Raw genomic sequence first — 13,086 nt, 5'->3', positions numbered from 1 at the left:
ATTCAGATGAGGGGTGTCATGGGCCAGGATAACAAACGGGATGAACAAGGTTAGACAGATTCTAGAAGTAATTAGGGAAAATAATGTACAGAACTTGGATATAAATCAAATATGAGATGGGAGGATTGAGGGACAGGAAGGAAACAACAAAAATGCCCTCAGGTTTGGTTTAGGTCATTCAGTGGGGGGCCATTCTGGGAGAATGGTGGAGGAAGAAGTGAGATGGAAAAGATGAGATCAGTTTAGGACGGAGGAGATCCAAGTGGAAATGTCAAGTGGATATATGCATCTGAAGCTTAGGGAAGGAATCTGTGCCAAAAGGACAGATGAGTTCTTGGACATAAATAGGAATTAAGGCAATAACTAGATTAGGAATCTTATTGTATGAAGTTATCACAGAGTGTGGGCTCAATTTTTGTCAAAAAGTACTTAGGAAAAAGGGGAAAAAAGAGACAAACCTGGAAACAGATATTTAACTATAGAGATCCAACTGAGGGTTGCTGGAAAGGAGATGGGTAGGGGGAAGGGTTAAATGAATGATGGGAATTAAGGAGGGCACTTGGGATGAGCACGGGCTGTGATATGTAAGTGATGAATCACTAAACTCCTGAAACTAATATTCCACTGTATGTTAACTAACTGGAATTTAAATAGAAACTTGAGGAGAAAAAAGATTAAAAACAACAACAACACACCAGTACTTAGGTCATCTTCATTCAGTCTTTGGTAAGAGTCTCCTTCACATAGATTTACATTGCTCTCTGGATCAACCTGAGTAGAACAGTTTTTTGGTTCCCAGAGCATACTGAATCAGGTAAACACAAAAGTTAAAAATCTGAGTTCTGAATTAATGAGGACTATTTATCCTGAATATACACTAACATGTATTTTCCAAAACATTATTTGTTTATATATTCTAGACTATGTATATAAGTATGTGTGCATAGTACAGTGATGTAATTTATTTTATAATAAGTATAATGATTGAATAATAAACACAATAGTTATGCTGAAAGTAATACTCTCCTAAACATCATATTTGACAAAACACAAACTGCTTAATAAAAGCATTTTAAGCAATTCAACACTAGCCCAAGATTTGAAGGCTGTGAGAAATGGAATGAGACAGAAACCCATATAAGGCTGGGATGCTTCTAGCCTCTGATTATCCAAAGATTGAGGTCAGTTAGAAAAGGAGAGGAAAAGCAACAAACCTTGGTTACCTGTGAAATGAGTCTGGAGTGGAGCTTGTGGTCTGACAGCCAGGGGTGCTTGAGAGCCTCACTTGCACTTATTCTCCAACTAAAGGGAGATTCAGAAGGCTGTTAGCAGAGATATACCAAATGAGGCCTGAATCTGCCATTCAACTTCAGCTCTGGCCATTCCCTTTGGGAGACCAGATGGCCAAACGTCAAATTCACAGGCAATTCTACTTTCTCTGGAACTATCATTGATGATTGTAGGTTACCATCAAACCAGTCAGGGTAACAACAGTGGTTAGACAAGTGAGACAAATCATTCAAAATTCTTGTTATTAATTGAACATCTACTTTCAAATACAAGTAACCATTTTTCATGCAATGTTTGAGCTTCATGGATTGAATTTCTATCAGTCAATGGAAGAATAAATGTATACGTACTACTACAAGAGCAAAATGCTACAAGGATTCTTGATAATTGCAAGAGCAATTTATATATTAAAACTTTTGAATAATATGTAGCACTAATTTTTGAATTAAGACATTTTAAAGACTTAAATAGATAGAGAGTTAATATAAGTACTGAGACAGAGTACATTAAGATACCTTTACAAAGAAATTATATCCTTTTGAGACAGCAAACATTTATACAGCTTTAAAAAATAACATGAGAAAGAATTATAGAGATTATATTATATTATAATTCTAAATTTGGTAAACTTGTCTTGTGTGCTAATGTTTATCACATTAAACTAAATAACCTTTCAACATAAAAACTACAAGAGAGTGTAACAATCTGGAGTCTACTTCTGAAATTGTATCAAGAAAATAATTTCAAGCAGTCATGGAGCTTCAGTTTGTAGATTGCTTCAATAAAATTGTTTCATCAGATAACAAATATTTAAGTATAAGATTTGAAGAGATGATAAATCTTTACCATGAAGGAAAGTTTAATAACTTGGTGAGAGCGTCACCATTGGCAGGACCCGAAGCAGGCAGATGTAATGTTTCTTAAAACTCTTGACCTCTACCAACCTCAGAGGGAAGTGCTATTTTGTTGAATATTATACATTTTCAGTATTGGACCCCCAGAAGCATTCCAATAGCTGATAGTGCCCAAAAAATTATTATTTCTGCACTGTAATGTCAAACTTGTTAAAGTTGACTATTAAAAAGTTAACAATAACACACTACTAATAATTAAATTCTTAATACATTTCAAGTTTATTTTTGTACATGGAAATGTATTCTATGAGAGTGGTATCAGGTGTTGGCCTTAGTTTCATCCAATAATAATCAGCCAGTTGTCATTCTGCCCAAATGTGCAATTGTCCCTCCCATGGTATTAATGTGACCCTCAGACTGAAGGAGGAGGCAGGACATGGTGCTGAAGGCCAAAAGGTCTCGCTCTGACTCTGCACTGCACTAGCTGTGTGATTGCTTCACTGCTCTCAGCCTCAATTTCCTCATTTAATCCAGAGGATTAAATCAGTAACACATAAAAATATATCTGTAAAATAGATTCTTAGTAAATGTGGATCTTAGCCACCAAAAACTTGACAGAGTTGACACCTTCTATCTGTTCACTGCCTGGTGTTCAGTCATCTACAAATAATAATAGTAACAACAGCTTTGTGCCTTTCCATTAAAGATAAAATCAATGTATTTTCATTACCCCTGTCCTCATACAGATACCACCAGCCTGGCTAAGTTCTCCTTATCCTTTAGGACTCAGTCCTGACCCTTTTCAATATACTCTAACTTTGCGTTAACTGCATTGGGTTATATCTTTTTTAAAAATACCTATCTATTAGATCATGTGTTACCTAAAGGCAGGAACTGGACTTTATACATCTGTTCTCAATGCCCCAGACACATTTCCTGGCGGATTATACATAAAATGCCTCCTTTGTGTCAGGCACTTTTCCAGACCCAATGCCCATGATACTTCTTTAATCCCCTCTCCCCAAATACACCCTCCTATCTGTTCATGGTCATGTTTATTAATAACTTAAAAGCAGTAGAGATAATAAAACAAGGAAACAAGTATTGTTGGCTTTGAAAATCTTAAATACTATTTACTAGTATATATTTTCAATACAAAACCATCTGGGGGCACCTGAGTGGCTCAGTCAGTTAAGCATCTCACTCATGATTTTGGCTCACGTCATGATCTCATCATTTGCGAGTTCAAGCCCTACATCGGGCTCAACGCTGACAGTGCAGAGCCTGATTGGGATTCCCTCTTCTCTCTCTCTCTCTCTCTCTCTCTCTCTCTCTCTCTCTCCCCCCCCCCCCGCTGTGCTCTTTCTCTCTCCCTCTTTCAAAATAAATAAAATAAACTTAAAAAATCTGAAAGAGTGTTTTTCACTAGTTAATCACAATGTCCTTCCCCAACCATAATTCTAAAATGCAAGCACCTATATTTCAAAATCATTCTTCTTCATCCTCTGAATTTTGAATTAATGTGGTTTGAGCATGACAGAAAATATGAGGCCATGTTATATATCACAGTTAAATGTACAGCCTTAGGGGAAGGTTGACATGACTATCAGTTCTGCCAATTACTGGCCATATGATCTTAGGAAAACTACTTAGAGTCTTATCCATAAAACAGTAATGACAATTCCAGCATCTTGGAGATTGATGGAGGTTAAAAAACATGTCTAGGGGCACCTGGGTGGCTCAGTTAGTCAAGCATCCGACCCTTGATTTTGGCTCAGGTCATGATCTCACGGACATGGGATCAAGCCCTTTCTTGGGCTTTGCACTGACAGTAAAGAGCCTGACTGGGATTCTCTCTCTCTTATCTCTCTCCGCCCTTTCCCCATGTTCTCTCTCTCTCTCTCAAAATAAATAAATAAATAAACTTTTTTTTAAAAAAAAAGGCATGTCTATAAAGCACTTGGCACAGTCTGGCCCACAGTAGGTTCTCAAATGAAATGATAGTTAAGTGTTCACCTACACAGAGCCAGATACATGCTTTGTAGATGTGAAAGGGGTTATGGAAATAACTTATTCCAAACCCTTCATTTTGAGGCCTAGCAAGAGCCCCTAATTGCTGCAGCCTCACTGAAAAAGGCAGAAGGAGGGAAGTTTTTGTAGCCCCTTTCAAGCCTCAGGACCAAACCAGTCCCAGACCTCAGTAAATGAGATTAAGAGCATCAAATTCCTTCCATTTACAACTTTGCACAGGCATCGGAGATGTCACTAAGGGAATTCAGGGATTATCTCACATGAATTGTGGTGGCATGTGCTTCCCTATTATCCTTCCTTCTTCCAGAGCCCGGAACAAACTTGGATTACCTCTTCTCCTTAATCAGAAGCTTGGAGATAAACTCTCTGGCTTCCTCTGAGATGTCCTGAAATTCTTCATCCTGTAAGTCCCACCTGCAGGCCAGGATGTTGTTCAGGGTCTCAGCATCATTGTCACCCAGGAAGGGGGACAATCCACTCAGTCTGTAAGACACAAGATCCAGAGTGGGCATTGTTTAAATAGCTTCAAATCCTTTATAGATAGTTGCTTTTTCGGGCTCTGTCATTTAAAACTGAGAGAAGGCAAATAACCTGATAATTAAACATAATTCTGTAATGTATTTTTGCAATCAAGAAAATGCTTACTCCCCCCACCCCAGCTCCTAATTCAACACCTGCAGCAATGGAGTCAGCAGCTACACTGAAATATGAATCTCTAAGGACAGCACAACTTCCTTTTTAAAGCATTTACAGCTGCTAAAGTCTGCCACACACTCAGAGGGCAAACACCAGAGCGTCACCCCCAAGGAATAAGGCTAGCATTAGTCATTTAGGAAATCAGGACACACGTTGTTTTTTAATGTTTTTTAATTACTTTTATGGCATTAGGTGGTGTCCTAAGAGTTAAAGTGATTACAAGTAGACATACATTTACTTTTTCAGGTGATGTGCAGGAAAAGAATTTATTCCTTTCACCCACAGGATCCACAGAGCCTAGAAAGTGGCTCAATATGGCACGATGCTATTTACTTTTAAAAGACCTAATTTAAGGTTTTTATTCATATTTGTGAGTGTCAGAGAGACTGGAGAACTGCTTACAGCATATAGGCAATGACGCCCACACTCCACATGTCAGTGGGAAAGGAAACAAAATCATAGTTCACAACTTCAGGAGCAAGAAATTCTGGGGTTCCAAAATTCACCTTCAGCTTCTCTCTGGGTTTGTATCTAGAATTTAGGAAACAAAGTGGAGGGATGGAGAAGGTCAATCAAAAGTCAACAATCATAGAAACTGAAAAGATGCAGTCTGTTAGACAAAATAACTTCAGCCAAACAGCAAATTTAAAATACACAGACTTTAAAGGAAATCACATATTTAAGAAATAGTGTTAAAAAATTGTAAAAAAAAAATTCCAGCAGTTTAAGAGTAATAATTCATACTCTAAAGCCTTAATAATCTAAAACAGTGGTGGGAAAAGCCAGTCAGAATAATTAGAACACCTGAATTATAACAAAAGGAAAACTGATAAAATCTTTGACATGTCAATGGCTTGAATAAGCCCATATTAATGAGTAAATGAAATGCAATAATTTACAATCATTTTATATTCAACATTAATGTGCTGAAGTTTACGTAAACTCTTTGTTCACTTAAGAAGCTTATGTATACCAGAAACTTTTGCCATCTTGTGTACACTACCTATTTTTTAAAGTAAATCTTCTCTTTACAGATAGAACAATTATAAAAGACTAAGAGAAAATTACAAATTCTAAATTAACGTCTTCAAATTTAATAACTTTACTGTATTAGATTTTAAGTTTTTTATATTTTTTTCTTAGATGCACTGTAGAAACCTCTAAACATTCAAATTCCAAAATCAGCAAGGTAAAGCTGGGATATAATTTTTGTTAAGTTAATTCTAAATAACAGTATAAAACCAAGAGGTATATCAGATTTATCTTTGCAAAGAAAGGGCATCCATCATGCTCCCTACCTTCATTCATGTACCTATGTCCAAATACACATACCTTCTGGCCAATCCAAAATCAATAATTTTTATTTGTTTAGCATCCCGATTCACACACAGGATATTCTCAGGCTGCCAGGAGAAAGAGACACATTAGCAATGAAAACAACCATCATTCACTCAAATTGTCCTCGAACCACAACTAAAAATACAACGATGCTCAGGAAAAACATATCAGGCCTTTCACTTTGGGGCTGGCTTGTCTGTGTGGGTATTTTCTCCTTTAATTATGTGGTGGATGAGGTTGTGGGTACCCTGCCAACCTTGCATTACCCTGCCTGTCTCTCTCCCTGGTTCTGCAGTTTACCATAATGTGTGAGTTCAGTCAGAGGCCTCCTTGAGGAAAGAAAGACAAGGGGGCTGCTTCAGTACCTTTCAAATGGACTGGTGGAGGCTGTCTCAGACTTGACATCTGCCCCCCTAAAATTATTAAGTATGAATTTCCCCTTCTTGGAGGAATATCTTTCCCAAGGATTTATGAGTTCCAGGAGAAATGGCCTGATTCATTTAAACAGCCACACTGAGTATGCAATATAACGTGAACGCTCCTGACCTCCAGAATTTCCCTTTGTGCTTACTCTTTGAGAAAGTCATGTGTAAGAGAAAGGCTTCCCCCCCGTTCATTCTTCATTCTCAGCAATTCCAAAGTTTTGCTGAGTTTTTTCTTAATGCCTAAACCCTTGACTAAGTGTTCCCTTGGAGTTTGACTCTGGATAGACTTTGCTCTGCCAATCCAACTGTCTTGGGTGAAGAGGGAGAAGCGTAGATAGTAGCACTGCATGGAACTCAGCGTTTATAGAATGTCTTACAAGTGTGTCTGTATTTGTTAAGTCTGGAAAACTGAGGTCTGAGAAAAATAAGGAATTTCATTTAAAGTCAAGGTCAGCCAGGGTGCCTGGGAAGCTCAGTCAGTTAAGCATCTGATTTCAGCTCAGTTCATGATCTCATGGTTCATCAGTTCAAGCCCACATCAGGCTCTGCGCTGACAATGTGGAACCTGCTTAGGATTCTCTCTCTCTCTGCCCCTCCTGTGCTCCTTCTCTCTCTTTCTCAAAGTAAATAAACTTCTAGAAAATTAAAAAAGTAATAAAGTCAAGGTCATCCATAAAAAAAGAAATAAAGTGTTCAAAGAATTGCCTGGAACTCTCAAGGTCTAATTCCAACTCTTTCCTAATCAGCAAGGTGCATTAGCTGAGTTGCTGAATCCCCCAGATCTTATGTCCTTTTAGGTGGCATCACGGCTGTCCCTCCCCTGTTTGTCTGGGTGCAGAGTAGGTTCAAATGAGATCAGAAACTAAGCACTTTATGAAATGATGTAGTAGTGTCTCCTTATCAATATTCAATGGTCCGTTTGGTTGGCATAATGTCTTTGGAGGCCCTTTTCTAGAATATCTCTAAAACTGATGTCTACAAGTAAAAGCTATTTATAGAGAATGGATGCTACATAAGAACATTTGGTTTCATGCTCAAATAACTGATCAATCATGTATAAAGCTGTTCAGTTGTCAAAGAATACTGTGACATAAAAATATGTTTGCTGAATGTAAAGAAACAGTTTTGAGGATACTTCAAAAAGTTAAATTTTTTCTAATTATTAAATTAAAGCATATTCATTGAATGAGATTTGTGAAACACAGAAAAATATAAAGAAGACCATTTTTAAGTCACCTTTAATCTCTCCTCCATGGTAACAAGAATTCTTAATATTTTTGGCCATTTTCCTTCCAAGGAGACTTCTGCAAGGGATGAGTGGTCCTTAATGACTCACCCAGCTTTTGCCTTTACTATTATCTTTACCTACAAGCCATAATTAAAATTGCCCATTGCAAGTCCTCAATCAATGTTATGAAGCCACGTACAGAGCTGTTTGACTTATGATAGGTCAAGTCCTAGTTTCAGTTGCCAATCAAATCCCTTTAGGGATATCTGCAGAATATCTACACTCATTGAAAATGTTTCATGAAAATACACATTACAGAACTCAGTTTGTAGCCAAGGGCTTTGCTAATGATTTTTAACCTATGACATTGTCTTATAGACCACTTCCTCCTGCCCTGTGAATAGGAGAGGTAGTGCACATAAATCAAGACAGTGAGGGAAGCCAAATTATAAGAAGAGAGGACCATGGAAGCCGACTTAAGGAAGTTAGATTTGTTTAGCTCTACAATCCCCTATGACTTGCAATAGATGGTATGTTCTACAGAATATGTATTTTATATCATGGTCATGTTGTGCAAACAGGGAAATGAGAAAATGATTGAGCCACACAAGAAGAAGCAACTTATGATACTTAGCCCCAATATTAGAACTGATCAGAGTTATTGAGCTTGGGTCTTTCACTAGTTGTAACTATGTATAGTCCAATTCTAGGCACTTCATAATAGGAGAGAGATCAAAAGGGAAGGGTCATTAAATAAAAGAAGGAAAGTGGCTTGACTCCCTGCTGCTCACATAGGCTCCCCACTATGTCCATCATAATGCCACCAGCCTTCTCTGCTCCTTAGCGTTTTAGCTCTACCCTTCTGGCTGCCCTGTATCCCACTCTGCCATAGGTTTCAACCCAGTGCTCTACCATGCCCACAAGAAAACAAATCCCTAAAGTTCAGAACCTCCTAAAAATTTGTGAGACTGCTAGGGATGCTTGGGGAGATAGAAAGTTTGGCTACCACTAGTGAATTCTGAGTTAGCTAAAATCCTCCCACCTACTTATTCTAAAAATGAGAGGGACACAACAAGGAGACCATGGTGGTGGTCGTGGTGGTGGTGGTGGTTTTAGTTCTAAACTTTTAGGGAAAGCATCTCCCATATGGATTCCTTTAACACAAGCAAGTTATAAGAATCTGGATAATTGTCCCTAAAGATGCAGACATGAAAATATTAGGGGGTGACAAAAGTTGGAAATGAGGAGATGATATTAAGAATCTAGATTTTTATGTATTCCCAAACATAACACTTCATACCAGCATGGATTTCCCAAGCTGGTATATAGTATCTGACAGGGCCCACTGATCCAGAGGAGGAAAGGGATGGAGGGGTTTACATTTCATACCATACAAAATATGTTCTACCTTCAGATCCAAATGGAGAATGTACATCTGATGCATGTGTCTTATGCCCTCACATATTTGCTTGATGAACAGGATGGTGTCAAACTCGGTCAGATTGTAGTTGTCATCGATGATGCGATCAAACAGCTCCCCTCCATCCACGCTGAAGAGGGTAGAGGAACAAAGTCCTGAGTCATGAGTCCTACAGCCATTTCTTATAGTGGCAGCCCGGTGTTTAAGCTCCCATAACTCTTCCAAGGAATGTGTGCACAGAGTGATTTCTTCACCTCTGTCACTCACTGTCTCAGTTAGATGATGCTTAGGCTGAAGACCTTAACTTTAGCTATCATCAATTTCACAACTAGAAAGTCTTAAGGTCTCTGTCATCCAGTGGCTGCAGCTCTGGGGTGAGTCCACATCTGCCATTCTTTAACACATAGAAGATAAAGAAGACTCTACAAAGGCAGGGAGAGGAATCCCAAATACCAAATGAAGGTCAAACAGGGTCTTCTTAGACTAATTTCAGTGTTAAAGTGTTTCTATGTGCTTCTGATGCTGGACTTTTTATTATCCAAAATTTCTACTGTACAATGATAAAGAAACCCCAAGCAGAGGAAAGAATGAACCGAATCATAATACTAATTCAGCGTTAGTTAAAGCTACTCATTTTCTAACTAAATACCTATTAATTTTCTATAAAAGTGATTTAAATGAAACTATCTTAACCCTAATTATTAAGAATTTGATGTGAACTTTGCATTAATGATTAAGTTGAAAATAAAATGTAGGTCAAAGGTCATGTTCCTCCAGGTTAACCAGAATAATATTTAAGCTGGATATTTGACAGTATAACTTCGATATAAAACTACATCTATGCTGTCATTCTACTTCATCTCAGTAAAGTCACACATGGAGATGTGTATTCCTAAGTAATTTTCCTTCTGAAACTGATGCAATTGTCTAATACACACTAATCAGAATCAGAGGTGCACCAAGCATGGATCTAATGACTTCTGAAGCAGGAAAGAGCTACAGCCGCATAGTCATGGGTTCTGTGGGATGATCTGGATGGGTGCATGCATTGGTTCAGGGGAGGGAGGGGCAAGGAGAACACTCACTACTCCATGACCAGCACAATGTCATTCTTAGACTCAAACGCATCATAGAGCTGAATGAGGTTCACATGATCCAGTTGGTTCATGATGTTGATCTCGTTCTTTACTTCATCCTAAGAAGAAGGAAAGGTGCTTTAGTGAGGCAAAGATGAGGGTAAGGAGAGATCCACGTTGCACGGCCTTTACCTTATCCTTTGTGCCTCTGGTCTTGATGATCTTAGCTGCCAGCTTTAGACCTGTTGCTTTCTCTTCACACTTGTGTACCTGGCCAAAGCGCCCCCTGCCAGAGAAGAGCACGTGTATAGCATGAGGTAGGGCCAAGTGGAAGATGGGGTTGTCAGGGCATTTATCCTTTGGGGTTTGAATGAGCAAACCTACTAGTGCATCTACTGTAGCCGATAAACTTCTAAAACAATATCAACGTGTGTCTATCGGTCATGGTCATTGAATCTGCTGAGGGGTTTCCCGGTCCTACCCAGAACTATTGAGGCAAGAATACAGGGTGAGGCCCCAGAATCTATATTTTCACAACGTTCCTTGGGTGATTCAAATGCCCCCTAAAATTTGACAACTTGTGTTATAGGAAAAAATAGAATCTTTCTGAATACATATGAATGTAATAAGCTAGGCTTTGTAAGCATATGAATAATACAGGCTATAGGCGAGGATTGTAAAATTATTCTTGGAAACTGCATATAAATAAAATAATAACAATATTGCATATAGATAAATATAATAAAAATTCATATTGCATAATCACCTATAAAATGTTCAACAGTTTAGCTTGGATATAAATTTATATATACTATGAAAGACAGCTTCTTACAAATGTGATCACATACAGAAATACACAATCATTAACAATTTTAAAATGTGACTTCTTGGATTGTCTGGGTGGCTCAGTCAGTTAAGCATCTGACTCTGGATTTTGGCTCAGGTCATGATCTCACGGTTCGTGAGATCGAGCCTCACATCGGGCTCTGTGCTGACAGTGTGGGGCCTGCTTAGGATTCTCTCTCCCTCTCTCTCTGCCCCTCCCCCTCTCACATGCACACGTGCTTTCTCTCTCTCCCTCTCTCTCTCAAAATAAATAAACATTTTTTTTTAATTTGACTTCTTGCTTTGATTCCTGAGTTAGTAAAATAGAGCACAGGTGCCTGCTTGTGCAATGTGGCTATCATGGCAGGGTAGAAAGGGGAAGCTTCCTGAACAACACTGTGAACCTAAGGTCCACCACAGTCCTGGAGAACTGCAGAGGTGAGGGTGGTGGCAATAACTGACAAGGCAGAGTGGTGACTACCACCACATCCCACTCAACTTAGCCACACACCTGTGCAAGAAACAGATGGGTCTTAGAGAATGACATTACTGTAAACAAAACCAAGTGATGACTGTAATTCCAACTACTTTTCCAGATGCAGTCTCTTTAATGGAGCACATAAACACAGCCCCAGGCACCTCACATATGGCTACTGATTAAGAAAATGCCTTGGGAATTGTTGCAAAGCCTCTTCTGCAAAAAACTTTTCTCCTTCAGAGAAACAGTTGCTGGCTTGCCATTAATGTCCCCGAAGACCGAAATGAGCTGCTATGTGGAGTAATGCTAAAGACTCCCATGGCACCTATTCACATGTTAGAATTCCCTTTCCTCTCTCTGCCCTCCCTCACAGTCTTGAGGGGCGTTCTCTCTAATCAACAGGCTGAGGAGTAAAACATTCAGGTGGTTCCCCATGGTGGAGGGCAGAAAAAATATGGAACAGAAAGAGGAAGAAGGGACTTCACAAATATTGACCACACCCCCACTGACCAATGCAGAAACATGCACGATAGTTGCTATGCATATTTTCCATGTGTTGGTAAAGAAATTTGGGGCCTCTTAGTAAAAATGGTCTGCTTCCTCTTGCTATTTCACATAGATATGCTGAAGGCAGTAAACTTTATACTTTAGACTTTAAATGACAAAACATCAAAGGGGGGTTGTGATTGACATCGAAGAGGAATATCTCCTAGGAATAAACTTGGTCTCTGATGGGCTTTACTCCTTCTTCCTTCTTCAGGGAGAGAGTGTACATTTAGATGTCCTTCAAATAAATTCTTCAGTGAGGGAAGTAATCAATTGAAGTGGATAATAATAATTAATCCAGTAAAAACCTAAATAGAAAACCAACAACAGTGATAAAAAAGATATATGCCACAAGAAATACACTGTGTTCACTCATTTCTACATTTAGTGTCTCCGTTTTCAAGTTTTGGACAGCTTCTAAACCTTCTGGTGACTCACATGGTGTTTGTCCCACTTTCAGACATTACAACATGGGAAGTAAAGCAGATAATAAATGTGGAGTTTAGTCACTGTCCCCACATCAATCTTTCTGACATCAGTGGCGATTTTCAGAAATGGTTAAATCTCTTAAAATGTTTGTTTATGATGTTTCTGGTTCTCAGGTCAAGACTAGCAAACACTTTATGAAATCTTCAGGATCTGTCTCTTTGAAAACGCTCTTCTTTTGTTGAAAGAGGATTAAATTGAGCATTACTTACCCTCCTAAAATTTCAGTTCTGCTCACAGTGTAAAAACTGTTGACTGCTGCTTGCTTGGCTGTCACAATACGGTGATTAAAGGGGGCAGGAGGAGCTGGGACATCATCTAGAAGATAAGAGGAAAAGAAGGGCCACTTGTTAAGCAGTCAGACCTCTTTCCAGCACCACGATTGGGTCTCAG

The 13,086-nt window shown here is 38.7% G+C and overlaps 1 protein-coding gene across 1 annotated transcript in view; it reads right to left on the bottom strand.

The window, feature by feature from the left end:
* The window catches only part of MYLK4 (myosin light chain kinase family member 4), a 76,679-nt gene that overhangs the window by 986 nt on the left and 62,607 nt on the right, over positions 1-13,086 (bottom strand). The window contains exons 3-10 of the mRNA XM_043593137.1: positions 12,906-13,011; positions 10,551-10,644; positions 10,368-10,477; positions 9,271-9,412; positions 6,204-6,274; positions 5,274-5,402; positions 4,506-4,658; positions 1,224-1,302 (exon numbers count right to left, since the gene is read on the bottom strand). Of these exons, the coding sequence (XP_043449072.1) occupies positions 1,224-1,302; positions 4,506-4,658; positions 5,274-5,402; positions 6,204-6,274; positions 9,271-9,412; positions 10,368-10,477; positions 10,551-10,644; positions 12,906-13,011 (884 nt within the window). The remainder of the gene's footprint in view (positions 1-1,223; positions 1,303-4,505; positions 4,659-5,273; positions 5,403-6,203; positions 6,275-9,270; positions 9,413-10,367; positions 10,478-10,550; positions 10,645-12,905; positions 13,012-13,086) is intronic.

Source organism: Prionailurus bengalensis, chromosome B2 (assembly GCF_016509475.1).
Source record: "Prionailurus bengalensis isolate Pbe53 chromosome B2, Fcat_Pben_1.1_paternal_pri, whole genome shotgun sequence".
In the NCBI taxonomy this organism is placed as follows: domain Eukaryota; kingdom Metazoa; phylum Chordata; class Mammalia; order Carnivora; family Felidae; genus Prionailurus; species Prionailurus bengalensis.
This window is presented reverse-complemented; position numbering and strand designations above follow the sequence as displayed.